The sequence below is a fragment of the Lontra canadensis genome, unplaced genomic scaffold (assembly GCF_010015895.1).
Source record: "Lontra canadensis isolate GAN:19392208 unplaced genomic scaffold, GSC_riverotter_1.0 scaffold35, whole genome shotgun sequence".
Taxonomy (NCBI): Eukaryota; Metazoa; Chordata; class Mammalia; order Carnivora; family Mustelidae; genus Lontra; species Lontra canadensis.
In genome coordinates, this window is record NW_022631029.1 from 2,344,108 (window position 1) to 2,371,047 (window position 26,940).

The 26,940-nt window shown below is 53.0% G+C and overlaps 1 protein-coding gene across 9 annotated transcripts in view; it reads left to right on the forward strand.

Moving 5' to 3' along the window:
* MYO9B (myosin IXB) overlaps nt 1–26,940 on the forward strand; it is an 84,260-nt gene that overhangs the window by 34,317 nt on the left and 23,003 nt on the right. For 5 of the 9 annotated variants that reach the window (XM_032867573.1, XM_032867576.1, XM_032867575.1 and 2 more), the window contains exons 3-15: nt 9,155–9,249; nt 14,597–14,659; nt 15,100–15,199; nt 15,467–15,567; nt 17,187–17,316; nt 18,774–18,863; nt 20,312–20,428; nt 20,777–20,911; nt 22,114–22,235; nt 23,989–24,130; nt 24,438–24,642; nt 25,172–25,253; nt 26,390–26,479. In XM_032867573.1, the coding sequence (XP_032723464.1) occupies nt 9,155–9,249; nt 14,597–14,659; nt 15,100–15,199; nt 15,467–15,567; nt 17,187–17,316; nt 18,774–18,863; nt 20,312–20,428; nt 20,777–20,911; nt 22,114–22,235; nt 23,989–24,130; nt 24,438–24,642; nt 25,172–25,253; nt 26,390–26,479 (1,472 nt within the window). The remainder of the gene's footprint in view (nt 1–9,154; nt 9,250–14,596; nt 14,660–15,099; nt 15,200–15,466; nt 15,568–17,186; nt 17,317–18,773; nt 18,864–20,311; nt 20,429–20,776; nt 20,912–22,113; nt 22,236–23,988; nt 24,131–24,437; nt 24,643–25,171; nt 25,254–26,389; nt 26,480–26,940) is intronic. The other 4 variants (XM_032867577.1, XM_032867580.1, XM_032867574.1 and 1 more) reach the window with 3 other exon arrangements.

The following is a 26,940-nucleotide window of genomic DNA, read 5'->3' on the forward strand; positions in this document are numbered from 1 at the left end:
TTTCTCTCCTCCCTAACCCCCCAGAGTGTCACAGTAGTGGTGACTTGCTGTGAGGGAAGCGGCCACTGAAGTCTTGGCAATTCTTTTTTTTTTTTTTTTTAAGATTTTATTTATTTTATTTGACAGATCACAAGTAGGCAGAGAGGCAGGCAGAGAGAGAAGAGGAAGCAGGCTCCCTGTTGAGCGAGGGCCTGATGCGGGTCTCCATCCCAGGACCCTGGGATCATGACCTGAGCCGAAGGCAGAGGCTTTAACCCGCTGAGCCACCCAGGTCCCCAGTCTTGGCAATTCTGATTCCCTACTGCTGTAAGCAGAGAGCCCCACCATGACAGGCTTGTCCACCCCAGGTATGGAGGATGGGTTCGAAGGCAGCCCCTTCCGCAGGAATGTGGAGAGAGTGTATAATACCTGCAGAAGAATGGGGAGATGCTCTGGAGACCCTCCAGCGCCCCCCTGGGAGCTTACATTTCCTCATGCATGCAAATGCTTGGCTTTGCTGCATAGAAAGTACCAGACACCTTTGCTCTTCTCATCACTGGCACCAGAGTCTGTGCCATTTGTGAATTGGCTAGGGAAGCAGTCATCCCCCTCCAAGATGAAACCTTCCATAATGAACAACCCACTTACAAAGTGGGTCCCCTACTCACAGTCTCCTCCAAGCTCAGCAGCCCGGGAGTGTGTTCTATTCCAGGTGCCTCCCACCCCAAAAATGCCACGCAAATCAACTGCAAAGTGAGATTGAAAAGTCCTGCAAAAGGTGCAGGATTTCAGGAAGTCATCAGGTAACCGGGACAATTGGTCTGACTCCAGTCACTCAGCCTTGCCAACGAGCAGCAGGTGGGGAAGAGAGCTAATCAGCCTGGACTTCAGAAGGGAATGAGTCTGTCATCTGCCTATTAAAAGGAGAGGATTTTCAGCTTGGCTCACAAAGCTGGGTCCCTACCTTGCTGAATGAATAAGGCACACTTAAACCAAAGCAGTTCAGGGAGCCAAAAATGAAAAGACAGGCCCAGATGTAGCAGGCAGATGGAAACAGGAGCAAACATGTCCTCCTCCTTGGACACAGAGGAGGCAGAGTTCAGAGCTCTGGAAGTTAATGTGACAAGATTTATCATAAGACCTAAAACCTCAATTTACACTTAAAGTATAATAGTTGGCGATATCTGTGTACCAAACAACACAGCTGCTGCCTTCACCAAGTGGAAATTCTAGAAGATTCTGGGAGAAACAGCCATAAACACGTAGCAAGAGACTCATTGAGTGGACAGCAAATTGGCAGCGATATTATATGCCCAGTAGTATGCCCAAGCCATGTGTTTAAGCAGATCTATGGACCTATAAGAGAATAGATAAGAAATATTCATGGAGCAGTCACTAGACTCATTCCTGTATCAGGCCATGGAGAAAGCATCTAGAACTTCCAAAAGTAAGAACTATGACAAGCAGCACTCTTAACAATGCAGTGAAACTAGAAATTAATTCTTCAAAGGCCTTTGCACATGGAAATTTCTTTCAGAAAGAAACTGTAAATCTCTGTAAAACAGCTCTTGGATGAAGGGGGATCTATAAACCAAAATCACAGATTTCCTAAAAATCCATGACCGGAACTCTATGTTATCAGAATCCACAGGACTATGTAAAGCAGTACCAAGAGGGCAATTTGTAGCCGTAAGCACTTTATATTCATAAATAAGAGTGAATGAAAGTGAGTTAGTTTCGCAGCTCAAAAACCTGAGAAAAAGAACCAAGTAAACCCCAGAGAGAATGATTTGGCTGTCGAAATGGATGAGATGAGCCCTCGGGGATCCTGATGAATTCCTCAAATGTTTTAGATGCCCTAAGAACCAAGCAAGGCTCTCCCCATCAAAGCTTGATCTGTTCTTTACTCTCTGTGATCTGGCACGTGGTTTCATTATAACCTAAACAAAAATTTAGTGAAATATCAGATACAATAACTTGTTTCATACTTGGTTTTTTTTCATCTTCCTCTTCCTTTTTTTTTTTTTTTTTTTTTTTTTTAAGATTGCCTGATCCCATGCCCCAACATGGTTTGCTTGAAACTTTGGCCCTTGGGAGGAAATCTATCCATTTCAAAGAGCCTGTTCTGGTCCCAGGAGCCCTTGCTGGTTTTCAGTGTTTCTGTCCGAACTGGTCGTTGGTGCCAGTGCAGATAAGAGTGACAGAACCCATTAAAAACTGGGAGCACGGAGGTAGACTGAGCATCCATCCCATCGCATTGTCACTTGGCTCTCTGCAGATGCCTGCTGTCCCTTCACCTGTCTGTCCAGCAGCTGGCTGTTGAGAGCCCGCTGGGTGCCCCCAAGTCCCATGGACAACAGGAAGGAAACAGAATCCAGGCAGAGACCAGGTGTCAGCAGGGCCCTGGAAAGCCTCCACTTCCTCATCTGAAAATCGGGAGCCATGAGGTTGGATGTGACCCCTCCACTTCCTGCCCCGCACCCGCAGACCCACAGAGTCTTTAGTGCCACCTGGGCAGGCTGGCAGTGGTGGCGGGTGGGGGGAGGGTCCTATCTCTCACCCCCCAGCCACCGTCCTCTCACTGCCACCCCCTTCCCATTGTCATTCTTGTCCTCGCCCGGCATCTTCCCTCTTTAGAACCAACCCCTGCTCCCTGGATGACAGTTCTCTGGAAAGCGCTTCAGCTGTATTTCTCACTTCCCCACCTCCTGTGATCCTGCTGGCCCATCCTGCCCTCCCCTCTGTGCTTTAAGGTCCTGCTTCTCCAGGTCCCCACTGTGCCCTGGGAGACCGGTCAATCCCGCTGACGCTCACACCCTGTCACGTTTGCCTGCCCTGTGTCCGCACGTCAGACTCTCCTCCTGCCCGTGGAACAGAGAGCCCCTCGAGCAGTGGCCCGTCCTGGAAAGGACCCCAGGGTCCGTGTTTTCAGCTCTGCCGATATGGTCCAGAGAGCAGGCACAGACCACACGTAAACTAGCTATATGCCAAGCAGAACTTTATTCACAAAGGGAATCTGTGAACTCGTGGAAGTTGAATTGCATACTGTATTCATGGGTTGTGAAATCGTCTTTTGATTTTCTTTTCAATTGTTAAAAAGTGTGAAAACCATGCTTAGCTCGCGGACCATACAGAAACAGCTAGCTGGCCATAATTTGCCAACCTTGGTGGAGCTCAGAGCCCAAGACTGCCCCACCCCACCGGACGTCAGGAAGGTGCTCTCCACACGGCCAAGTTCCATTAGCTTACAGACTGTCTGTCCCTGCTTCGGGCCATAACAGCGGGGTGGGGTCATTTTGACAAAACCCCAGATATTAATTACGTGGCCCTTTGCAGGACAAGGTTGCCCGCCCCTGGGTCCCATAGTCTCATTTCATCTTTAAACAACCCAGGTAGTCCGAGGTTTTCTCTCTCTCACTTCACAGGAGAGGAATCTGAAACCCAAGAGCAATGAACCAATTCAAACCCTCCCCCTTGGCCACTGGGACCCACTGGGAGCCCCTACAGACAGAGCCGTTTGCCTGGGCTCCTTGCCAGAAGGAGCTCTCCACCCCACATGTGGTTATTTTCCCAGCATTTCCACATGGGAAAGCCCCAGGTTCAAGTGGATGCCCGGGGCTGTTTGCTAAGCACAGGGGGGCGAGAGCAGACCCTCCAGGCTCCTCGGTCCGTGGGCCCCCTGGGCAGAGACAACTGCCTGTCTAGCTTCTGTGCTCCCATCAGGCCCATGAGACAGCTCCCAGGGTGCCTTCTGCCACGTCTGACCGTCGCCTGGGTCCCCAAGGGGGCACAACCTGTCAATGGGCGCAGGCCGAGTGCTGTTGCACATGGCAGAGTATCCCCGGAACATGGAGAATACTGTGGAGAAAAATAAGTCTGCCCCAGCCTGCCACCGCCAACCTCCAGTCACTCCCAGTGTCGCGTTCTCCCCACCCCCACCTATGACTGGAACAAAATGGCTCCTGCAGGCCGGCAAGGGGGAGACAGTCTCATGTGGCCCCATCTTCAGGTTTCACTGTTGCCTCATATGTGCTAATGTTCTTTCACCAGTGGAAGCCCGTCCCCACAGCCACAGTCACTCCTCCATCTCCACGCCTGGTCTGGGCTTGGGCACGAGAGATCCAGAAGTCCCTTATGGCGCGTGGTCTGCGCAGGGACAGAGGCTTCACTCTGCGGGGTCCTCTCAAGTTACAACAGTACCAGACACACAGCAGCCAACCAGTAAATTGTTATCAAGCAAAAGTATGGAGGGAGGAAGGGTGGGAGGAACGAGTGATTGAGTGAATGAGATCACACGCGCCAAAGCCTCACAAACACTTGGGAAGTGAGGTCCCTGGGGCTAGAAGATCAGGAGAACAGAAAGCTGACCCCGAAACTAAGACAAAGCCATGAGAATGATCTAGAACTTCCCTCTGAGAAAGGGTGGCCACGGGTAAATCTGGGGCCAGGGTGGGTGGGGGGCAATGGAGTTATCTTGGGTTAGGCCCCCTCAGCCTGGCTGGAAGGACAGCCACCCTGGGTGGTGAGGCTAGGGGACTTCTCCACAGGGGACTCCCAACTTGGGGCTCACCTGTCCACGCAGGAGATAAGGCTAGCTCATTTGCCTTCATGAGCTCATCCCATGGGGCTTTCAGACTCTGAAATCTGAAAGCAAAAACAGTTTGCCTAACGTGGTCCATCCAGGCTTGTTTGATTTTTGTGTGGGATGCACCAGAGACCAGGTATAAGCTTAGAAAGGGCTCTGGCATCCCATCTGCCTGGTCACCAGGCCCAAGGGGGGAGTGGCCTTAGCCAGGGCAGGCAGGCACCCCAAAAGGTCCCAGGCTGTGGGGACTGAGAGACCAATGCATGGAGCATGGGCTGGGAGTGAGGGCACTGGCTTCAAACCCAGGGTCGTGTCACCTGCCTGCCTGCCCTCAGACTTCAGGGAAGTTAGCAGGCCTCTCTCTGTGCCTCAGTTTCCTCATCTGAAATGGGGCACACCTGTCTCTCAGAAGAGTAGAAGCAAAACGGAGAGTCAGAAGCCCCGTAGCGCCCGGCCTGGGACTGGACTCTCGACAGATCATTCTGTGATGTTACCATCCTTCTCCCTAAAATGTTTACCACACTATGCAGCCTAGAGCAGAGGCGGCATCCTGTTGAGATTAAAAAAAAAAAAAAAAAAAGCACCTTCTAAAATTTCTGGCTAAGTAAAATGCCCAACCTCAATTACTCCGGCCCAGGATCATCTGCCCCATCAGAGGAAGGGGTGGGTGTGTGGCTTTTCTGTTAGTTTTACCTAGAAACCGTGCTTGGAGGATTTTGAGCCTACAGACTTGTCTCTTTACGTTTTTTTTTTTTCCCTTCTATCATGATTCGTTGTTTTTTTTTTTTTCCCCAAAGCATGCAACTTATATTAGAAATGTGTAATTTATGTTATATAAGTGGGAAAAAGTGCTTCCAGGAAAGTGGACGCCTTTGTCCCATAGCATTTTGCCAGCACTGTGGGTTTTCTGGCCTGGTGGGAAGACAGCATTAGCACGTGGCCTCCACAGCTCCAGCGCCAGATGACATCCCATCACTGCCGGCGCCTGGATCTCTCTTCCCGTCCACCCCAGGCCCCACACGATCGCTGGGCTCCCCAGCCTCCCCTGTGCTCCCCTGCGCTCTGAGGCCTGTGAGCGCCAGGCCAGCATTTCCTCCTCCTCGGACATATAATAGCAGCAACCGGATATTTTTAGACTGGCTTTGAAAAGTCGCAGTGTGCTGAGACCGCATACCAGACGCATGAGGTCACTGCCCCCCCCCCACAAAGCCTGGGCTGCGCGGGGCTGGTGGGGGGCCCTCGCATCCCAAAGACTTTCCCTCTTGCGGTTCACAAGACACCAGCCCCAACTGTTTCCTTAGAAATCCCACGGAGTCTTGCCCCGAGTTCAAAATGAGGGCTGGCACATTGCTGGGCGGGGAGGAAAGGGGGGGGGTCTCTGCAGCGGGTCCTGGATCTGGATGGTGCAGGGACCCCAGCACAGAAAGAAGCCTGTTCCCCCAGGAAGGAGCCCACCCAGGCTTGGGCATCCCGCGCCATCTGCTCGTTATTAGGAGGACTCGCTCTCGGAGTTTATTTTCGTTCCGAGCAAGGGGAGGGCCCCGCTTGTCCCCAGCTCAGATGGAACCCCACGGGGGTCTCGTGAGCCTGGAATGAAAGCAGGAAACAGACCTGTTGCCTGCCGATTCGATTCTTGGAGCAGAACGGCAAGGGGCCCTGGGCTTTACTCCAGACAAAAAAAAACCACAGTTCTGAGGGTGAACTTGAGGGAAACCAGAGATTAAACCTAGAAAGACCGTTTTCTTCCTCACGGCACTCCTCGGGCCTGTAGCACCCATTGGGTGGGGGGGGGTCCTCACGACAGGATTAGGGGCCCCAGAGCCCTCAACCACCAAACCCTACAGACCTCTTTAACCCTCTGTCCGTGTGTACAGCGCCATTCAGCGGTTCAGCTCTGAGGACATTTCTGGTTGTCGCAGACACTGCAGCCTCTGGCAGGTGGAGGCTGGGGCCGCTGCTCGGACCCCACAGTGCACAGGACCCCACTGATCGTCAGGGCCAAAGCTGAAGACCCTGTGCTGGGTTCCATAGGCACTTGGGAAACCAGGCAGACCCAGGCCTGGCCACCAGCTGCTGTCACCCAGCCAGCAGCCAGGGGCACTGTCACATAAGTCAGGACGTGGTTGTTGCCACGGGCTCAAGAGCTTCTGTGTTTACTCCAACTCTCCAGAGACTTTCAAAACCTGGCCACGGACAGGTCCTAAGGAAGCATTTGTGAAGAGAAGAGGGCCCTGTGGCCACTGTCTTGACTCAGGAACATGCCTCCTCAGACAGGGTTCTGCCTCCGGGAGGCCTATTCCCCACCGAAAGTGCCAGGCCACCACCCTGCCCGGAGCACATCCCTGCCTTGCACCACCGGGCCAGGTTTCCTCTCTGGGGCTCCTCCTTCATTGTTAACACTCTTGCTGGGTGACTTGGCTGTTGCCTCAGGGCCCATTCCTGGGGTCTAGTGCCACTGTCTTGTTCCAGAACTCTGTGGAACGGAGCCAAAGGAAGTGTCCCGGGCCTTCCCCCAGCAGATGCTTTTTTATGGGGCTTCTGCCTTCGGATTCCACACCAGAAGCTCTGATCGTTGATCCCCCCGCGTTCATTTCCCTGCAGAACGAAGCCTTTAAGAAAATCCCAATTCCTCTCTGGGTCAGCACATCTCCTGGTTCCTGGGTCCCCTGTAAGCCTGACCATCTCTCCTCACCCTGCCGTTCTCCCTCTGTCCCACCGGACCCTCAGACACCCACACTTAGCCCCACCACCCCTGCAAACCTTGGCAGTGGCCTTGCCACTTTCTCCCCACTGCCCTCATGCCTGCATAGCCTCCCACACAGCTCAGCCTTCTCAAACTAGAACATTGTTGGCCTTTCTCGTGGCCACCAAGCTTCCCTTTCTGCGTGTGAGCAGGGCATCACCCTGCCCCCCAGATCACCCCTTCTTCAGTCCCTGGAGCCACAAGGGCTTGGACAGCTGAGCGTCAGGCTCTGTAATCGCTTCTGCCTTTCTCCCCTCCCCTGCCCAGCCCCACCACTCCCACCTCTGCCAGCGTCTTGCTCCATGAAACAGAGAAACCACCCCTGGCACCTTCCCTGCGTCTCACGCCCAGCCCCGGCCAGGCTTTTTCATACCCTCTCCCTGTCCACCCCTCAGTGGTGCTGGGTACTTCATGGAGGGGGGGGTCACCCCAAGATCCTGAGCAGCGTGTGTTCTGTGTCTTAATCTGGGTGGTAGACACATAGGAGGCCCAGGGGGGACCCCACTGAGTCATAGACTCCACACACTGTGCCTACTTTCCTCTACATATTGGGAATAAAGCCCTGATTCATGTTGCAATGAGAGTGAACCCCAGAAGCATCCTGCTGAGTGAAGGAAGCAAGACAAAAGGCCACATAATGTATGCTCCCACTTAGGCAAAATATATCCCGAACAGACAGATCCATAGCGATGGAAAGCAGACTGGTGGCTGCCAGGGGCTGGGGAAGGCAGGAGGGGGGGTGGGGAGTGACAGCTAATGGAGATGGGGGGGTCTGCTTTTGGGGTGATGGACATGTTCTGGAACTAGATGGAGGTGATGGTTACACGACATTGTGACTGTATTAAACGTCACTGAATTGTTGATGTTTAAATAGTTAATCTTATGTGATGCCAGCTTCATCCCAGTCAAAAAATTTGTAGTGAACCGGCCTTTCCTCCCACAGAATCACAGGACCCCTCCAGGCGGGGACCTGTCTCTGCTTCTGCTCCCCACCAAGCCCCCTTCATCTTCTCCTGGGGCCCACAGCCCGCATTAGCCCAGGGTCCACCAAACTCCTTCTGGAAAGGGCCACCCAGTAAATACGTTCAGCCTTACAGGCCAGAACCGTGTCTAGCATCGTTACTCGGCTGCTCGAACATGAAAGCAGCCACGGGCGAGCCGTGAGTGCACAGGCCTGGCCACAGGCCGATAAAACTGTTTCTAGACACTGAAAGGTGAATAGAATTTTCATATGTCGGGAAGTACTACTCTTGTGTGTTGTTTTGTGTGTGTGTGTGTGTGTGTGTGTTGAACGATTTACAAATGTAAAAACCACTCTTGGCTCGCACGCGATCCACAAGTAAGCAATGGACTGGACTTGGCCCATGGGCCAGAGTCGACCCTCTGAACCACGGTAGCAGAAGGGTGCTGTTGATAAGCAGTCTTCACGTCTGACACTCAAAACCTGAACCCCTCCCACAGCCCAAACACAGAGACAAAGTGTGTCGGTACACATGTGGCTCATCAGGGCCTCCGGCTGACTTCGGGCAAATTGAGTGTCCGTGACTTACACCCAAGGGGACCTCTGAGGTTCCAGGTGGCAGCGCATAGAAATTTCATCCTCACTCTCTGAAGCCCTGTTCTTTTTTTTTTTTTTTTTAAGATTTTATTTATTTATTTGACAGACAGAGATCACAAGTAGGCAGAGGCAGGCAGAGAGAGGAGGAAGCAGGCTCCCTGCTGAGCAGAGAGCCCGATGCGGGACTCGATCCCAGGACCCTGGGATCATGACCTGAACCGAAGGCAGAGGCTTTAATCCACTGAGCCACCCAGGCGCCCCTGAAACCCTGTTCTTGTCTTCCCCACAGGCTTTCGGAAACGCCAAAACGGCCCACAACAACAATTCCAGCCGATTTGGGAAATTTATCCAGGTCAACTACCTGGAGAGTGGCATCGTGAGAGGGTGAGTTGGAAGCCGCCCGACTGTGGGCCACCACCATTGGGCTGGGCTCCCGGGCACCCCTATGAGGAGGGCCCAGCCTGGGAGCTCAGCGTGGAACTTGTGGCCCTGCAGATACGTGTGAATTGTACGGGGAAGCAAGTGTGGTTTTATTTAAGTCACTAATGTGAAGATCTGAGCTGTGGGTCAAAGGGAGGGACGGAGGGGCGGGAGGGGTGGGACCTTTGTCCCCAGGTTGTCGAGCATGGGCCCAGGTGCCCCAAAAGCGAGTGCAGTGAACTAAAGGTGCTAGCAGGATGGAGTTGCCAAAAACAGGCAAGGACACACCGAGCTATGTCTTGGTCTTAACGAGGTTTTGAATTTGGTGGGTCTGGGGATACCATAGGCAGAGTTGATGTGGACTGGGGCAGTTGCCAAATGGGGGGCCCTTTAGCCCGGAGAAGACATAGTAAGGCTGGGTAGCAAATCGAGGTGGCTGCCCAAGGAAGTACCGAAGGTTGGTAGGTGGGTCATGGGAGAGAGGATGGGAGAGAGGGAAGGAGGGTAGATAGATTAATGGATGGGTTTGTGGGTGGGTGGGTGTGTGGATTCATGGATGGTTGGATGGATTTGTGGGTGGGTGGGTGGGTAGATGGGTAGATTCATGAGTTGGGTGGATGGATAGATTTATGGGTAGGTGGGAAGTTGGATGGATGGATGGATGGATTTATGTATGGGTGGGTGGGTGGGTGGATGGATGGAAAGATGGATTCCTGGGTGGGTGGGTGGGCAGATAGATGGATTTGTGGGTGGGTGGGTAGATAGATTAGTAAATGCATGGATGGGTGAGTGGGTGGCTGGTTAGACCTACTGCTAGATGGGAGAATTCATAGATGGATAAATTTGTAGACTGTTGGATTCATGGATGGGTGATGGATGAATGGATTAGGTAGATGGGTGAGTGGGTAGGTGGGTGAGATGGGCAGTGGGTAACTGGATTGTGAAGTTCATTGTCTGGTGAAAGTTACAACAGACCAGCATTTTGTGCCACAAATGTGAGTTCCCTGGGTGGAGGCACAGTTACTTCAACTAAACGTATAACATGGAGATTGCATTCATTACTCTGTGCTGTGGTTATGCTCATGAAAGTCTGGCAGCTTTGCAAAGGGTTACTGTTCTCAGGAATTACCTATTTTGTCATCATACTTAAGTCATAATGTCATTTCAGAATTCAGTGCAGTAGGATTTTTTTTCTTTCTAAAAGTATACTGGGAAATTACAGCTGGTTAAAAATGTAATTGTGATTTTTCTTTTAAAGATTTTTATTTATTTATTTAACAGACAGAGATCACAAGTAGGCAGAGAGTCAGGCAGAGAGAGGAGGAAGCAGGCTCCCTGCTGAGCAGAGAGCCCGATGCAGGGCTCGATCCCAGGACCCTGAGATCATGACCTAAGTGGAAGGCAGAGGCTTAACCCACTGAGCCACCCAGACGCCCCTGTAATTGTGATTTAATACTGCATAATGTTTTGGTTTGTTTTTTTTTTTAATATGCGAAGGTCTTATGAGCTGATGAAACTCTTTCAAGGTAAAAAACAAAACAAAAAACGACATCTTGGCACAGTCTGAGGTTACTCGAAGGGCTTATCCCTGCTTCAACATTCTGGTGCAAGGGTGTGGTGGGAGCAGGATTTATACTGGTTCCAAGTGATACTCTGAGCAGCCCACTTGTTCCATATGGGGAGGAGACCTGAGCATCAGGTCTAGAGCCCTAGAGAAGCTTCCAGCATTTCAGGAGAAGTCCTCAAGTGGCAGAACCTGGGGATTGGGTCCAAGGTATGTTGGTTCTTCTGTCCATCTAACCTGACTGGTGATCATTTCAAATGACAATTTATATTCAAGACACAAATAGGAAGGTTGTTTTCTCGCATCCTTCGGCCTCTACCCTCATTCTTTTTCCCACTGCCGAGGCTCCAGTGGGCAGTGGTCTAGGTGAGAGACTGCCCACCCCCATAAATGGCAGTTCTGCTCCAGCCCCTCAACCCCCCACAGACCATCCAGTGGTCCCCCCAGCTCAGTGCTGCTGGGCACCTGTGTGGGCTTGGCCACTCCCCCAGCCCTGTTGCGGGGCCTCTGACCAGCAGGAGATGCCCAGAGTACCCTGTCAGGCACACGACACAGAATTATACCCCATCTGCAGTTCCGGGGGCTCCCTCAGGGGGACAGAGATGCCAGAAGGCTGCCTTGTATCTTCCTGGGTCCCAGCTGGCTCTGCAGCCAGGGACCAGACACAGGAGCCTTTGCTCCCCGTTCGCTCCTCTGTGTGGTCTCTGTTTGGTGTCCCAGGGCTGCCAGAACAAAGTGCCACAAACCGGGGTGCTCAGAACAACAGAACTTTATTGTCTCACAGCGCTGGAGTTTGGAAGCCTGAAATCAGGATGTAGGCAGGACAGTGCTTCCCCCCCCCCCCCCCCCCCCCCCCCCCCGCCTCCTGGAGGCTCCAGGACAGGATTCTTCATGCCCTCCTGCGGCTTCTGGCAACCCCAGGCCTTCCTTGGCTTGTGGCCATATCCCCCATCACGTGGTCTTCTCCTCTATGTCTCACTGTTCTCTTCTACTTTTTAGGACTTTGCCCTGGGATTGGGGGTCCACCCTGATCATGGAGGATGGTCATATCTCCCATATCTCCATGTGCCTTCCCTTAATTACATCTCCAAGACCCTTCTGGGGGTCACTCTCACATCTCACATCTTCCAGGGGCCACCGTGTGACCCCGGCTTTCAGCCGTCTGGTACAGCCCGTTCTGCTGGCTGAGTCTTCTAGACCAGCTTTTGAAAGTCCTCTCTCTGTGGCCTCAGATTCAGGAAAGGAAGTTCCACCTCAGCCCGTGACCGTGGCCTGCCCACGCTCCAAGGAGGAGGTGTACTTCCTGTCCAGGGAGTGGCCACGGCCAGCTGGGGAAGAGCAGGCCCAGACCCGGTTCTGCTTTTGGGGAGGTGACACTTCTCAGTGCCATTTTCTGTGGAGGCCAAGGGTCAGGGGCAGTCCAAGCCTTCCTCCAGTTCCCCAATCTGCAAGGCCTCGTCTTCCTGTGGGTTCAGTGGCTCCGTGCTGGGAGATCCCTGGCCCCCTATGAACCCTGGTAGGGGCCAGGGCCTTAAAAATGATCAGGGAAAGGAAGGGGCTGTCATCAACAAATGGCAGCTCGATGCCAATAAGGGGCACTGTCCGTCCTCCCCCCACCTGCCTCTGCTGACACAGCACAGGGAATTGGCCACAGGTGGAAATTCCAACAAGAGTCTGATTCTAGAACCAGATGCAGCCTCCCTCCCTAAGAGAACAAACCACCAATAACTAAAATAGCTCCTAGCAGGGGGAAGGGATAGGAAAAAACATAGGGGTTTGGAAGAAGAGAGGACACGGGCCGAGTCCATGGACACCCACCCATGCCGGTCTTATGTGCATGTGTCCCAGGCAAGGCTGTAGACAGGAGACTGCCATCCCAGAGAGGGAGGCAGGTGGCATCCAGCAAGCCGCAGACCAGGGGCCCAACGCTGTCCCCCAGGCCTGCCCCCCTGTCAGGCACCATGTGCCCCTCCTGTAAAACAGGATGGGCTCAAATGAGGGTGGCCTGCAGAGCCATCCAACTCCTACACTTGGTGATGGTGGAACCCATGAAAGACCAGCCCCTCCGGCCCCACCGGGTGTGGAGGGAGCAGGGCTGGGTCCCCACTGGGCCACTTCCCTCCCATGCAGTCCCACGCAGCAGGTGGCCTCTTTAATTTTCAGTATCTCACCTTTCAATGGGAGCCACAGTGCCCACCCCCAGCGTGGAAGGATTCAGGACATTTAATCCCTACAGAACAGTGCTGAGAAGGCACCAGATGCCTTCTAGTCACCATTAGTACTGCCAGCATTGGGAGCGTGGCTGTAGAGGTCCCTGGCCCCTGGCCCAGAGCCCACGAGCCCGTGGACCCCTGCCCATCAAACATCCACCAGGAATGAATGGGTAAATACAGTGTGCCGTGTCCAGCCGTGAGAAGGAACAGAGTTCTGCTGCACGTGACGACATGGCTGAGTCTCAGTCCTCGGGCTGAGTGACAAGGCAGACACACAGTATATATACCGCAGGGCTCTATTTCCTTAAAATTCTAGACAGTGCAAACTGATCTAGAGTGGGGCTGATCAGTGGCCACTCGGGGATGGGAGGCGGGGAGGGGTGACCAAGGGCCCAGGAAACTGGGTCATGGTGGTGGGCACACAGGTGTCTGCTTGTGTCACAACTCATCGGTTCACATGCTTCTAGTTTATGTCCATGACTACTGATGGAACAAAATGGGAAACGACCCAGTCAAGTCTTCCCACGTTGCACACTTCAAGTGTGTGCGGCTTGTATCAATAACGAAGCTGTAAAAAAAAAAAAAAAATGAAAATGAATCTGTTTTCTTATATTTAGTTTTTTTTTAAAGATTTTATTTATTTGACAGAAAGAGAGAGCACAAGCAGGGGGAGAGGCAGAGGGAGAGGGAGAAGCAGGCTGCCTGTAGAGCAGGGAGCCCAATGTGGAACTCGATCCCAGGACTCTAGGATCATAACCTGAGCCTAAGGCAGTAGCTTAACCAACTGAGCCACCCAGGCGCCCCTTACAGTTAGATTTTTAACAGGAGAAGCATTTAATTGCTGAGGAGATGGTAGGGGGCTGCCTACCTGTATTGTCCATGAACACGTGGGTATAATCGCTCTAGTTCCCACCGCCTGACGGGATTCCCCCAGGATGCTCCTGGAGCTTTCCGAGCAGTGATCAGCCTGCATCCGGTCTGGGGAGCAGAAGTGGCCAACCCAGGTTCCTTATTTTTATGGACAGCAGTCATAGGATAAGGCAACACTTAGGGTGATTTTTAGGGTAGTTATATTTACGGGACTTTGATTATATTCGCAACATTAGGATGATTGGTTTTTGTTGTTGTTGCTGTTGTTGTTTTGGGTTTTTTTGGGGTTTTTTTTTTTTGAGATTTTATGTATTTATTTGAGACAGAGAGTGTGAGAGAGAGCCCGAGCAGGAGGTAGGGCCAGGGGCAGAGGCAGAGGGAGACCCAGACTCCCTTCCTGGAGCAGGGACCCTGATAAGAGGCTCAATCTCAGGACCCTGGGATCCTGACCTGAGCTGAAGGCAGATGCTTAACCGACTCAGGCCCCCAGGCACCCCGGGGGTGATTGTGTTTCTAAAGGTGATTTAGGTACCTGAGTTGACCTTGCATCAAAGGAAGTCAGTCTACACCAGGCTTTGTTACGGTAACAAATGACTCCAGTTCTTCTAGAAAACTATTATCAAAATATTAACATCTCGTTCCTTCATCTTCCTTTTAATGACAGGGCTGTTGTCGAAAAATACCTGCTTGAAAAGTCCCGCCTGGTCTCTCAAGAGAAGGACGAGAGGTAGGAGGACGCCTCCTAGGTGACCCACCACACGTGCCTTCTCCCCACAAAGCAGAGAACAGGTGTTTTGGGCCTGCAGGAGCCAGTGGCAGGACCGAGGCTGCTCTGTAGCTGCAAGTTTTGGGCTCATAACTCTGAAGCCACCTTTTTTAAGCTTATTTTTGTGCCTACCCCTGACTTTTACCCGGAGTTAGTACCCCCCACCCTACCCTCCCCCACAATCCCGCCTGCTTACATCTACTCACAGGAGAAGCTCATGGTTTAGTTTTCTTTTTAAGACATAGTAAGAATAGACTTATTATCTCAAACTGGTACATATTTGAGGTGCTTTTTTCCCCCCGCCGCTGTGGTCCCCACAGCAAAATTAGCAGTGGTTTGAAGAAGAGTTGTGGCCTGGCCTCCAAAAACGAATTTTTTTTTCTCCTCACTTTGCCCCACAGGAACTACCACGTGTTTTATTATTTGTTACTTGGTGTCAGCGAGGAAGAGCGTCAGGAATTTCAGCTCAAGCAGCCTGAAGATTATTTCTACCTCAACCAGGTAAACAGCCCCGCGCCCTGGCCACAAACGCCGCCTCTGTTCCCCACGGGCTGTTTACGCGCTGCTGGGAGGTCAGAGGCTGTCTGCCTGGGCCCTCTCCGGCCCCCAAACCGACTCCAAGGAGGCCCAGAGGAGGAGGCATAAAGAGGCCCATTCATTCCCCCCCGTGTCCTGAGCCCTGCCCCAGCGGTCCCAGCCAGGATCACTCTTGCACGCTGCCCTCGTTGGCCCAGAAGTACCCAGAGTGCCATTGACTCTGTTTTTCAGCATAACTTGAAGATCGAAGATGGAGAAGACCTAAAGCATGACTTTGAGAGACTCAAGCAGGCCATGGAGATGGTGGGCTTCCTCCCTGCCACCAAGAAGCAGTAAGTGGCCGGGCTGGCCGTCCCACCTTCTTAGTGCGCGGACCGCCTCCCCACCACCGCGCACACACACACACACACACATCTTAGACTCTAATTTAAGGCCCCTCTCAGAGAGCTGACAGACACCCCGGCAGGAGCTAAGACACTAAAGGAGGGCAGCCCGATGACCATGAGCTCATGAAAAGGGACATTAGTCGTTAGTCACTGGGAGCTTTTGCCCAACAGTGTAGACGGACTTCACACAGAAAAAAGGTTACAATGGTAAATTTTACATGATGTGTATCTTAGCCACAGTTAAAATTTTGAAAAAATTTTTTGGAAAGCCGCACAGGTTCTCGCCACACCTGCCTGCTGTTCGGCATTGCCCAGTGGGAACTGCTGGGCGCTTCTCAGAGGCCACAGATCGGGCCAGCCCCTTCAGAAAACCGTTTGTGCTTTCTCCAAGAGCTGCGTCTGCCCGATGCCAGCCATGCACGTGCGGACTTGAAGATATGCACGTGGCAGCCCTGTTATTAACCACCAAAAAGTTAGGAACGCCCCCCCAACACACACAGACACAAATGCTCACTGGCGGTAATTAAATAGCTAAACAGACAGCTGTGTTTCGTGCCGCGCTGGCCAGACTTTCTGCAAAGAGCCACAGAGTCCAGTTTTCAGTTCTGGGGGCCAGACGGTCACTGTTGTTCTTCTCTGTGTTTACTTTTTTTAAGCACCCCGCCCCTGAAAAAACTGAAGAACATTATTAGCTCTGAGGCTGTCCAGTAATGGGCCCTCAAGTGCCGCTCCCTGGACTCCACACAGGGCAGTGGCGCTCAGTGGGAGTCACTTCTGCCCCCCACAGGACAGCTGGCTGTTTTACTCTGTCTGACTCTGTCCAGACACATTTCTGGTGATCACACTGCGTAGGGGAAAGCAGAGAGGGACGCAGCTGCTGGCACCTGCTGGGCGGGCCAGGGATGTGGCTCAGCGTCCCATAGTGGACAGGACAGCCCTCCACAGCAAAGAATGATCCAGCCCCACGAGTCCGCAGGGCTGAGGCTAAGAAATGCTGGGTTGCAGCACTGAGTGTGACCAAGCCAGGACAACCCGCAGGAACAGCAGAGCACCCCCACATCACAATCTTCCGGGGGGACAGGCCTGATACAAGGCCATAGGATTTCACTGACACCAAGTTCACGGACAGCGTTAGGATGTGAGGGTATCTCTTCCTTTGCGTTAGGTGAGTGGGTTCCGCTCCTTACAGGGAGGTGTATGTTTTCTGATAGCTCATCAAACTCTACACATAAGAATTGTTGGCTTTTTTTGGCCTGTTTTTTATGCATGATGGGTTGGGGTTTTTTGCATTTTTTTTCATGCATGTTAGGCTTCCATAAGAAAAATTTTAAGCACCCCCACACCCACCCCCCGCAAAAAAAACCCCACAGAACACCCAGGAGAGCCATCTGTCTACAAAGTCACATTCCACAAAGGTCCCCAGCAGCGAGATTGGACCTTTTTGAAACTTCAGATGTACGACTGGTCTTGGCTGCTTGTATGAATTCAGCCCAAGTGGCTGGAAGCATCTGTCGTCTTACGACTTTGGAAACCACCCCCAACCTAGGATCCTTTTGCTCTCCCAGGATTTTTTCCGTCCTCTCAGCCATCCTGTACCTGGGCAACGTCACGTACAAGAAGAGAGCCACGGGCCGAGACGAAGGTCTGGAGGTCGGGCCCCCTGAGGTGCTGGACACGCTGTCCCAGCTCCTGAAGGTACACCTCCCTGCCCTTGGCCACAGTGGCCATCGAGCACCCAGAACTTCCTTCCTGCATGGGCCGTGCTTCTATAAACCGGGGCGTCTCTGCCTGCTTCCTCCCCACAATCTGTGCAACACCTCTTCCTTGGTTCTCTTTTTCTCTCTCTTTTTTTTTTTTAATTGAGGTATAATCGTCACACAGCCTTATGTTAGTTTCAGTGTTGCGGCAGAATGATCGGGTGTTGGTCTGTATTGCAAAACGATGACCACAGTAAGTCCTGTTAACATCTGTCACCACACATGGTTCCAGAATCAGTTTTCTCTAGCAAAGAGAACTTGGATGATTTTCTCTCTTAGCGACTTTCAGTTATGCCACGGATTATCCTGAACCGAAGCCCCCACGCTGAACATTACGTTTCTGGGACCTTTTTCTTTTACAACTAGAAGTCTGTTCCTTCTGACCCTCTTTATTACCCAGTTCGCCCACCCACCCCTGCCTGTGGCAGCCACCAATCTGCTTTCTGTATCAGCTTGGTTTACTTTGGGGGGTTTTGGGAGGGTTTTTTGTTTTGTTTTTTTAGATTCCCCATACCAGTGAGAGCATACCGTATTTTACTCTGCCTGACCTCTTTCACTTAGCGTAATGCCCTGAAGGAATCCCATCCCTTCCTCCTTTCTGAAGGACGAGTGTCTCCCCGCTCCGCCCCTCATGGGAAAGGCCCTTCGAACCCAGACTTGGATCAGTGAGGTCATGCGCTCATTGGACCTGCCATCCCCTTGTCCACCGGCCCTTGTCAACCCCCAGGGGGCACTGGGCAGTGTCTGAGGCCCTGGAGGGTTGTCACAACTCAGAGGAGCTGCTGTCTTCTAGGGGGTGAGGCTAGGGATGCTGCTTCACACCATTTAATGCCCAACACAGCTTCCCTGCAGCCAGGAACGACCTGGCCCCGAGCGTCCCTGGTGCCAGACCAGAGAAGTCCTGCCCTTGTCTTTCTGTTTTCTAAGCGTGCCTCCCACCTGTGGCTCGTGTCTGCATGCAGGATTCCTCCTCTTTTGTGTTCACGGGGATGAGTGAGCAGGCCTGCCAGGAGATGGAGGCAGCTTTCCCTGCCCCTGCTCTCACTGCCTCCGGCTTGTGGTGGGGGCTCGGCGGTCAGGAGGGAACAGGCCAGGAACACCCATTCCAACAGCGACATCTGTGAATGCCGGTTGCCAGGCAGCACACGGACCCACAGGGACCTCCTCCCCGCCCCCCGCCAGGCCTGTGTGACCATCCTCCCAGGGCCATCAACCAAGCTGTGAGCATAGTTAGTCGGAAGCACACAGCATAGTGCACATGACGGGGTGGGCTTGGAGCCCCCTTTCTGGGGCGGCTGCTGGAGGTCCTCCTCCTACCTTCCTCAGGCTTCCGGCCTTACCTCAGGGACGTGAGGACCCGCCCAACGAGCCTTCTCTCCCTCCTTGACCTTGCAGGTGAAGCGAGAAATCTTGGTGGAGGTCCTAACCAAAAGAAAAACGGTGACAGCCAATGACAAACTCATCCTTCCCTACAGTCTCAGCGAGGTGAGCACCGTCCTGGGCTTCTGCAGGAGGCCAGGCCACAAACCACAAGTTGGGATGGGGGCTCTGGGAACTACAGGCCTGGAGAGCCTTTTCCATGTCTTTAAAGAGCTGTAACAGTGGCTCTGCTTCTCACGTGAGCTCACGCACGGCTCAGAGCAGCTTCTGCGGTACACTTCAGCCCTAGGGCCAGAACTCAGACCACCCATGTTCTGCACGGTGTTTCCATGCCAGTTCTCACTAGCTGGGGACAGCCACCTGCAACCCACAGCCCAAATCCAGCTCACTGCCTGCTTTTGTAAATAAAGTTTTATTGGTATTGGCATAGCCACACACACACACCCTTTTTTTTTTTTTTTTTTTTTTAAACATGCTGCTTTGCTACTTTACGGGCTGAACCAAGTGATCACTACAGGGACTATGTGTCCCTCCCAGCTGAACATACTGACCTTCTGGCCTTTAAAGGTGGTTGACCTCCCGCTGCCCCCCCACCCTGCCCCCAGGCTAGAGCATGACCTTTACAACCATTAAATGCGCCCCTAATCTTAATAGGGATCCGCTCTCCGCCTTTGCCCCAGCCAGGATGTTTTCCTTGTGATGGTTTTTTTTTTTGCATTTTTACATCTGAAGAGCAGTGGGCCTCACAGCCTGGCTGGCCACAGGAAAACCCCGAGCCACAGCAGGGACTTTTAGCTGGTGGTAGAAGCTGCTTGGGCATCTCCCACCGGCACCGGGGATGTTCTGAGCCCCCACAGGCAAAGGTCCCCTGAAACATTCTGTAAAAGTTGTTACAGGACCACCTGAACCCCCAGCAGTGTGGCTGCCCCTGAGGGGCACGACGCTGATGGACAGATACCAGGTGTGGGGCCCTGTATCCCTCGGGGCCCCCTTTCCACAACCTCCCGGGAAAGGCAAAACCGGGACATGTGTTCTAGATCTTAATTGCAGCCAAGCACATCTGTCACAAGTCAGATCTGAGTACATAAAGAGAAACAGTTTCTTGTATGTAAATTACACCTCAGTAAACCTTTTTTTTTCCCCCCCTAATTTAAAAGCTATTACTGCTTTCAATACATACGATGGCATCTCCACGATGCTCCCAGAACTGCAAGGGACCTGGCTTCCCAGGTCGACCTCAGGGCTTGTTCTCCCCCACGGGCCAGCCCGGTGTCCTCCCTGAGCCTGTGTTCCTTCCTCAGCAGTTCCCCAGCTTGCTCGGGGCAGTGGGTTGGCTCGCGAGAGCGGCTTCGCTGAGCGTTAGGCTGCCAGGTCCAGGCTTTGTAGTTGGTGCTCCGCTGTGGAGGGGTAAGGTGCAGAGCGAGAGGGGGTGTGTCCAGGGAGTGGGGCGTTCTTCAGAGTCACAGCCTCGATCTCCCCATGAGTGCAGACCTCTGGGTGGTGCAGCACGGGGCCCACGACGAGGTGTGACACTCCCCGCCGTGTGCCCGCAGGCTATCACCGCCCGCGACTCCATGGCCAAGTCCCTGTACAGCGCTCTGTTCGACTGGATCGTGCTGCGGATCAACCACGCCCTCCTCAACAAAAAAGACATGGAAGAGTCCGTCTCGGTGAGAACCCGCGCCCCTGCCTGCTCCACCAAGCAGAGCTGCGGACGGCCAGGCCCTCAGGTGTCACACACCCTCGGCAGATGGCCTGGGATGTCAGGGGCCAAGGTGGCATGGCTTGGCGTCCGGCGATGGGCCGGTTGCTCCAAGGGGCAGGCCCAGGGAACGGGATGGGGTGCCGTTCTCAGGACCCGGTGCATGTGAACACACGGCGCCCCTTGCTCGCATATTACAGATTCCAAGGCAGCAACAACAGAACGCTCAGGCGAGTGCAGAGCCCGCATAACCAAACAGGTCACGTCCACCTGTTCAGAAGGACCCACTGGTAATGACTGTTTTCTGTCTTCCCAGTGCTTGTCCATCGGGGTCCTCGACATATTCGGATTTGAAGACTTCGAGAGGAACAGTTTCGAGCAGTTCTGCATCAACTATGCCAACGAGCAGCTTCAGTATTATTTCAACCAGCACATTTTCAAACTAGAACAGGTCAGGAAATGCCATCTTGCCGAGGCAGCCCAAGGGGGGACAGAATGAGCCAGAACCGGGAACTCCCTCGGGGCCCAGTTTGCCAGTGAACCAGCCTCAGAATCTTTCTCTACAGAAGAGAAAGTCTGGGAAAACCTGGCCCACCCTTGGATGAGGCAGACATTGGGGGCATTTTTGTCCATGGGTCAGTTTTGTACCTTCTTTCTGCTCAGATGTGAAAATCCATCCAATGGGAGAGAACTAGAGAGGCCATGTAAGGATTTGCTTTGGTCAACACTTTGGATAATCTGTCTGCCATGGTTCCTCATTACTACAGTCACCCGTCTTTACCCCGGTGTTACCTTCACATTGGCGATCTGGACAGGGGAAAAAGAAAAAATGATGGGCTTATATAAATAATGTAGCTGATTTTACTATAAAACTTTCTTTCTGGCTCTTGAGCCCTTGAAACGTGGCTGGTCCACCTTGAGTTGTGCGGTAGTAGTGAAACGCAGCTGATGACCGACATATCGTGCAAAAGAAAAAATATAAAATGCCTCACTGATCATTTTTACATTGATCACATGTTGACACGATCATGGTTTGGGTATATTGGGTGAAACTAAGTATATTATTAAAGTTAATTTCACCTGTTTCTTTTTACCTTTTAACTGTGATTATTAGAAAATTCCAAGTCACGTAGGTCACTTGCACTACATGGCCTCATATCACTAACATTATTGGACACTGAGGTTCCAGAGCAGGGGTGGCAAATGGCTGCTCACAGGTCCAGGCTGGCCCCACGACCTGTTTTAGTAAATAAACCTTTATTGGCACATGGCCACGCCCACTTATCTATATCTCATCGGTGGCCTCCACGCTGCTGCAGCCTAATCTTGACAAAATACCACCTAGCTCAGAAAGCTGAATGTATTTACCATCTGGCCCTTTACAGAGAAAAGTCGCTGGCCCCTGGGACATGTTAAGTGTGATTTTAAGCATCTTGTATGTTTGATGTTGTTTTGTTGTTATTAATAATTTTTTCTTGTTATCAGTAATTTTATATAACTATGAGTATATTTCCATTGATATAGCAATATGTGTCCTGTACATACGAATACGTACGTGCGTACATAAATATATTCATATACAATGCATGCTGTGTAAGCATTACCATAGCCACAGGGTAGTGAGGTTATCCGCTAAACCCTCAAATCCTGCAGGAAGAGTACCAGAGCGAAGGGATCTCGTGGCACAACATTGACTACACTGATAACGTCGGCTGCATCCATCTCATCAGCAAGAAGCCCACCGGGCTCTTCTATCTGCTGGACGAAGAGAGCAAGTGAGTGTCCACGGCCCAGTGCCCGCCCCCACCCCCGCCCCCACAAACCTGGTGCCCCAGCCCCTGGGGCCTCACCCTGAGTCTGCATCATCCCCAAGAACCTCTGAGTTAGTCACACTCATTTGGCCACAAATCCTGACCTCACACACGTAGCATTTATCATGGAAATATTAACACGTGCGGTGACTCGACTCTGAAACACACAGGCCTGGGAGTCGTTAAGAAAGGGACACACGGGGCCTGAGTCTAGAAACTGGGCCCCAGGTTGGCTCATCCTTGCAAAGCGCAGCAGATTGGGGCCCCAGGTGCAGGACTGACCGTTGAGCCTGGCACCCCTCATCCAGAGGACACCACGAAGCCTGGGATGGGTATGGATGAGGTGCCCCACGCTGGTCACCCAGGCGCGGTCACTGAAATTCACTCCCTGCATTTGTTTACTGCGGCCCCATCAATGACCGCGGAGCACAGGCAACTTCAAATGATAGGTGTGTTCTCTCACGGTCTTGGAGGCCATACGTGCAAAGTCAGTATCACTGGGCTGAAATCAAGGCATGGGCGGGCTGCACCCCCTCCAGAGGCTCTAGGGGGTGGTCCTTCTTTGCCTCTTCCAGCTACTGGGCACGCCCCCACCCCACCGGCATTCCATGGCTTGTGGCTGTGTCACCCGGTCTCTGCCTCTGTGGTTACATCACACTTTCTGTCTGTCTCTGTCTCTCCCAAAGATTCCAGTCCAGTGGGTGAATGCCTCCCCTATGACCTCATCTTAACTAATGACATTCGGAAAGACCCCATTTCTGATTCAGGTCACTTTCCCAGGTTCCCAGGGTCAAGATGCAGACACAGCTTTCTGTCGACAACTTTTTATCGGCCCCTTGTCTGCTTCGGCAGTCCCTGTGGGGCTTGGTTGAGTCCGGCTCATCTCCTGCCAAAGACCCAGGCCCCACTTGGGACAGGGGACAGACACATCCCTTCATAGCTGGGATCCAGGTAGAGAATGTTCAGATAAGAGAACAGGCAGGATGCTAGGAAGGGCTGAACCATACTCCCAGGAAACCCAGAGCTGGATCCGGAGGGGGACTGTGAGGCAGGGCCAGGCCAAGCAGGGTTGGATCTGTCTCTGTTTAAAATCTTGCTATTTTTGTTTATCTTGGATTTTTTTTTTTTGCATTGATCTGGATTTTTTAAAATAGTACATTAAAATAGCATTTATCCCAACGACTGAGTGAGCAGATTCCTCACACCACACCCATTCCCCAGCTCTGGAAACACAATGTGCTTCCTAGCTAAGATTCTCCTCGCCACCATCTCCTCCTCAGTAAGCTGTGGAGCCTGGCCTTGGGCATCCCAGGCACACTGCTCAGCCCATGTTTGCGGTGAGGCGGGCAGAGGCAGGGCGTGCCAAAGCCAACTACAGCCATTTCCTTCCTAGGAGGCAGAAATAGCCAGGTACAACGGGTCTCTTATTCTGCCCTCACCGCCCCCTCCCCCGGCCTCTCCCTATAACGGGAGCAAGGGCAAGACCTCCTCCATGACACAGCGTCCAGGTACACACAGATCTGAGACCAGAAGTTCCCCCCTCCTGGGATTGTTCCCAGAAGCTGCCCCTAGTGGGCCCATGTCCCTGTCTTGCCTGTGCCAAATGTCCGCCTTGACCTCGAAAGCCCAGGCCTCCCCCACCGAGGGCCTGCACGCTTATGCGCAGCAAGCGGTTGCCGCTGTTCCTGCAGCCCAGAGTTCCACATCCTCTCCCCAGCTTTCCCCATGCCACGAGCCAGACCCTGCTGGCCAAGTTCAAACAGCAGCACGAAGACAACAGGTACTTCCTGGGCACCCCCGTCATGGAGCCAGCGTTCATCATCCAGCACTTCGCCGGGAAAGTGAAATACCAGATCAAGGTGCGTGTCTGTCCGTTGCCATCGTCGGTCAAGGGCAGGAGACAGGAGAGGGACAGGGCGGATGCCCTGGAGGCCGTTTACCTCTGGCGTCTGCCTGGTCCATCCCCTCTATTGATGGCGCGGGGCAAGGTTTCGGGGGCCCTCGAACCCAGCCCTAAGTCCCTGGCTCTTGCTGTCGAAGGGTCCAGGGACAGGACCTGCCCTCTTTTGCTGAGAAGCGTCTCACCCCACCAGCAGCCCTTCCTGGGCTGGCTCCAGGACCTTGGCGGTCACTGGAGAGTGACCGCCAACCTCCACCCCCTACCAGGACTTCCGGGAAAAGAACATGGACTACATGCGGCCTGACATCGTGGCCCTCCTACGGGGCAGTGACAGTTCTTATGTGCGGGAGCTCATCGGCATGGACCCTGTGGCCGTGTTCCGCTGGGCCGTGCTCCGGGCCGCCATCCGGGCCATGGCCGTGCTGCGGGAGGCCGGGCGCCTGCGGGCCGAGAGGGCCGAGAAGGCAGCAGGTATGGGGGCTTCTCAGTCCATGTTAAAGGGCACAGCTCTGTGGCCATTCACCATGTCAAGTGACCACCACCTGCCTTGCTCCAGAACTTGGTTCATCCCAAACAAGAGTTTCTGTACCAGGGTATAGAATTCACCCTCCTCCTCCTCACAAGGCAGGAAGGCATGTTCCTGTCCTTCCGTAAGGACAACCTGAGGCCCAGGGTGGCTGTGTGACTCCCACAGGGAACTTGGCGCTAGATACCAGCCACGGGGCTCCATTTCACAAAGGGCCTTGATTAAAAGCAGAACCAGGAGGATAAAGCCTTTATGAGAAGTAGGAATAAATAGTGCTGCTTCGGGGGTGGGGAGAGGAATCAACCCTTCACGGTTCCCAGCTCCGCCCAAATTTGAGTGTCAGGCTGTTTTGTCTTTCCTTTTTTTTTTTTTTAAATGAGTTGAAGTCAGGATGGAAGCCTCTTTGCCAGGACAAAGGCTTTCCAGGCCCCAGGCAGCCCCCCACCTCCAACTCCATCTGTTCTGTGTCTTCAGCAGGTATGGGCAGCCCAGGCACCCGCGGTCCCCTGGGAGAGCTACAGAGAGGAACGAGCACCCCGTCGGAAAAACTCTACCGGTGAGCGAGACCTTGGTTTGTCTGAACTGAAGCTGGTACACGGCGGTATTGTTTAGAACAATGCGGGAAACCCCATACCCTCGGCTCAGGTTGGGGTTGACCTGAATAAGGAACCCAGCAGCCACTTGAATCCAGAGGACCAAGAAACAAATGGCATCTGGCTGCCGCTTTTCTGCACACACAGGCAGGCCTCGATGCAGCATCTGCTTAGGGAGATGTTGGATGGCTCACTTTACAAAGGATTCTTTTCATGGCCGGCCATGGCCATTGGCAGGTGGGGCCAGGGAGCCGTGGCTGGCTGCCGTGAGCAACAGGCTTGATTTAAGAGAACTTCCTCCCTTAGCCTGGCCAGGGAGGCCCAGACGCAGATAGGCCAAGTTCCTTCATTTGCTGTCAGAAACACAACGTGCCTTATTGCATGCAAGATGATGAGGGTATTCTGTGGCCACCTAGCAATGACCGAGGGCCTTTCACGTACCCCAGTTTGCCCTAAGTGTAACGGTGAGCAGCATACACTCCCAGGAAGGTGGGGTCAGGCCACACTGGATAGACCTCCAAGGCAATGACAAAGCCAGACGAGAGACACTTCTGATATCTTGAGAGAGCCAGGCAGGCTGTATTGAAAAGGGACCAGCTGAGCCAGGCAAGGCGGGCAGGGTGTGCTAGCCGTCGGGGAGGCACATGCAAAGGCCCTGGGGCTGCCAAGTTCCTAGCTGCGTTCTCAATACTCCAGATAACCAAGGACTAAGTTAGTCAGTATTTAAACTTGAAAAGGTCGTTTTATTTTTGAGCCCTTCATAGTACAAAGTTCTTCAGGAGGTTCGTAAACATGTATGTACGGAGGTAGAGTTAGCACCCAGGTAAGTGACCATGAGTGACTTGGCTGAAAGCACCGTGTGTCGTTTTCCTGCTTTTAAAAGGTGCGTTTTTAAATCTGTTTTTTCACCCAAAGGGGGACAAGAGAAAAAGAAGGCATCCCTTTATTTGATTGTGTGTTCCCCACACCCCCCGCCAAAGACTAAATGTGGCCCCTGACCCACATTCACTAAAGGGATGCCAGTCTCCCCAGGGCCTGGCCCCGAGCTGTGGGTCCCACTCCAGGAGCACATTTAGTTCATACAGATTCTCCCTTTCAGCTGCTCAATGCTAGATTTCTCATTTGACGGCTCTGAGGAGTTCGATATTAACGCTTTTGAGGACATCATTGCTTTCTATGAAAGCAAGAAGTAAGTAGAAGCAAGGGCCTTCGAACCCAAGACCAGGGACGCACACCAAGAGGAGCCACCGTCCCCAGGCGCTCAGCGTGGCGTCCAGGGCCAGGAGTGGGAGTCCGCAGCCCAGGGGACACCGGGGCCTACTGAGGACACTCTAGCCAGATCTGGCTGAGTCAGGGGGTGTGGGTTGAAGCCATAGGCCTTGTCCAGAGCTCTGGCCGCTGCGCTGACCGGTCAGGGTTTGGAGGTGAAATGTGACCCCTCTATTGTCTTTGCTGTGTGCCTCCCTGGAGGGCGAGGGAGCAGAGGTAAGTGCCGCTGTCCAGGCCGTTGGGCATGGTGCATGGAACACACATGAGGGGCTGCCGATCGGGGTCTTTCCAGGCCAACTGCCCAGAGCTTAAACATGTACTTGAAATAAGTGGAATGAGGGATTTTGGGGGGAAAAAAAACGAACAAACCAGAACCTCCCA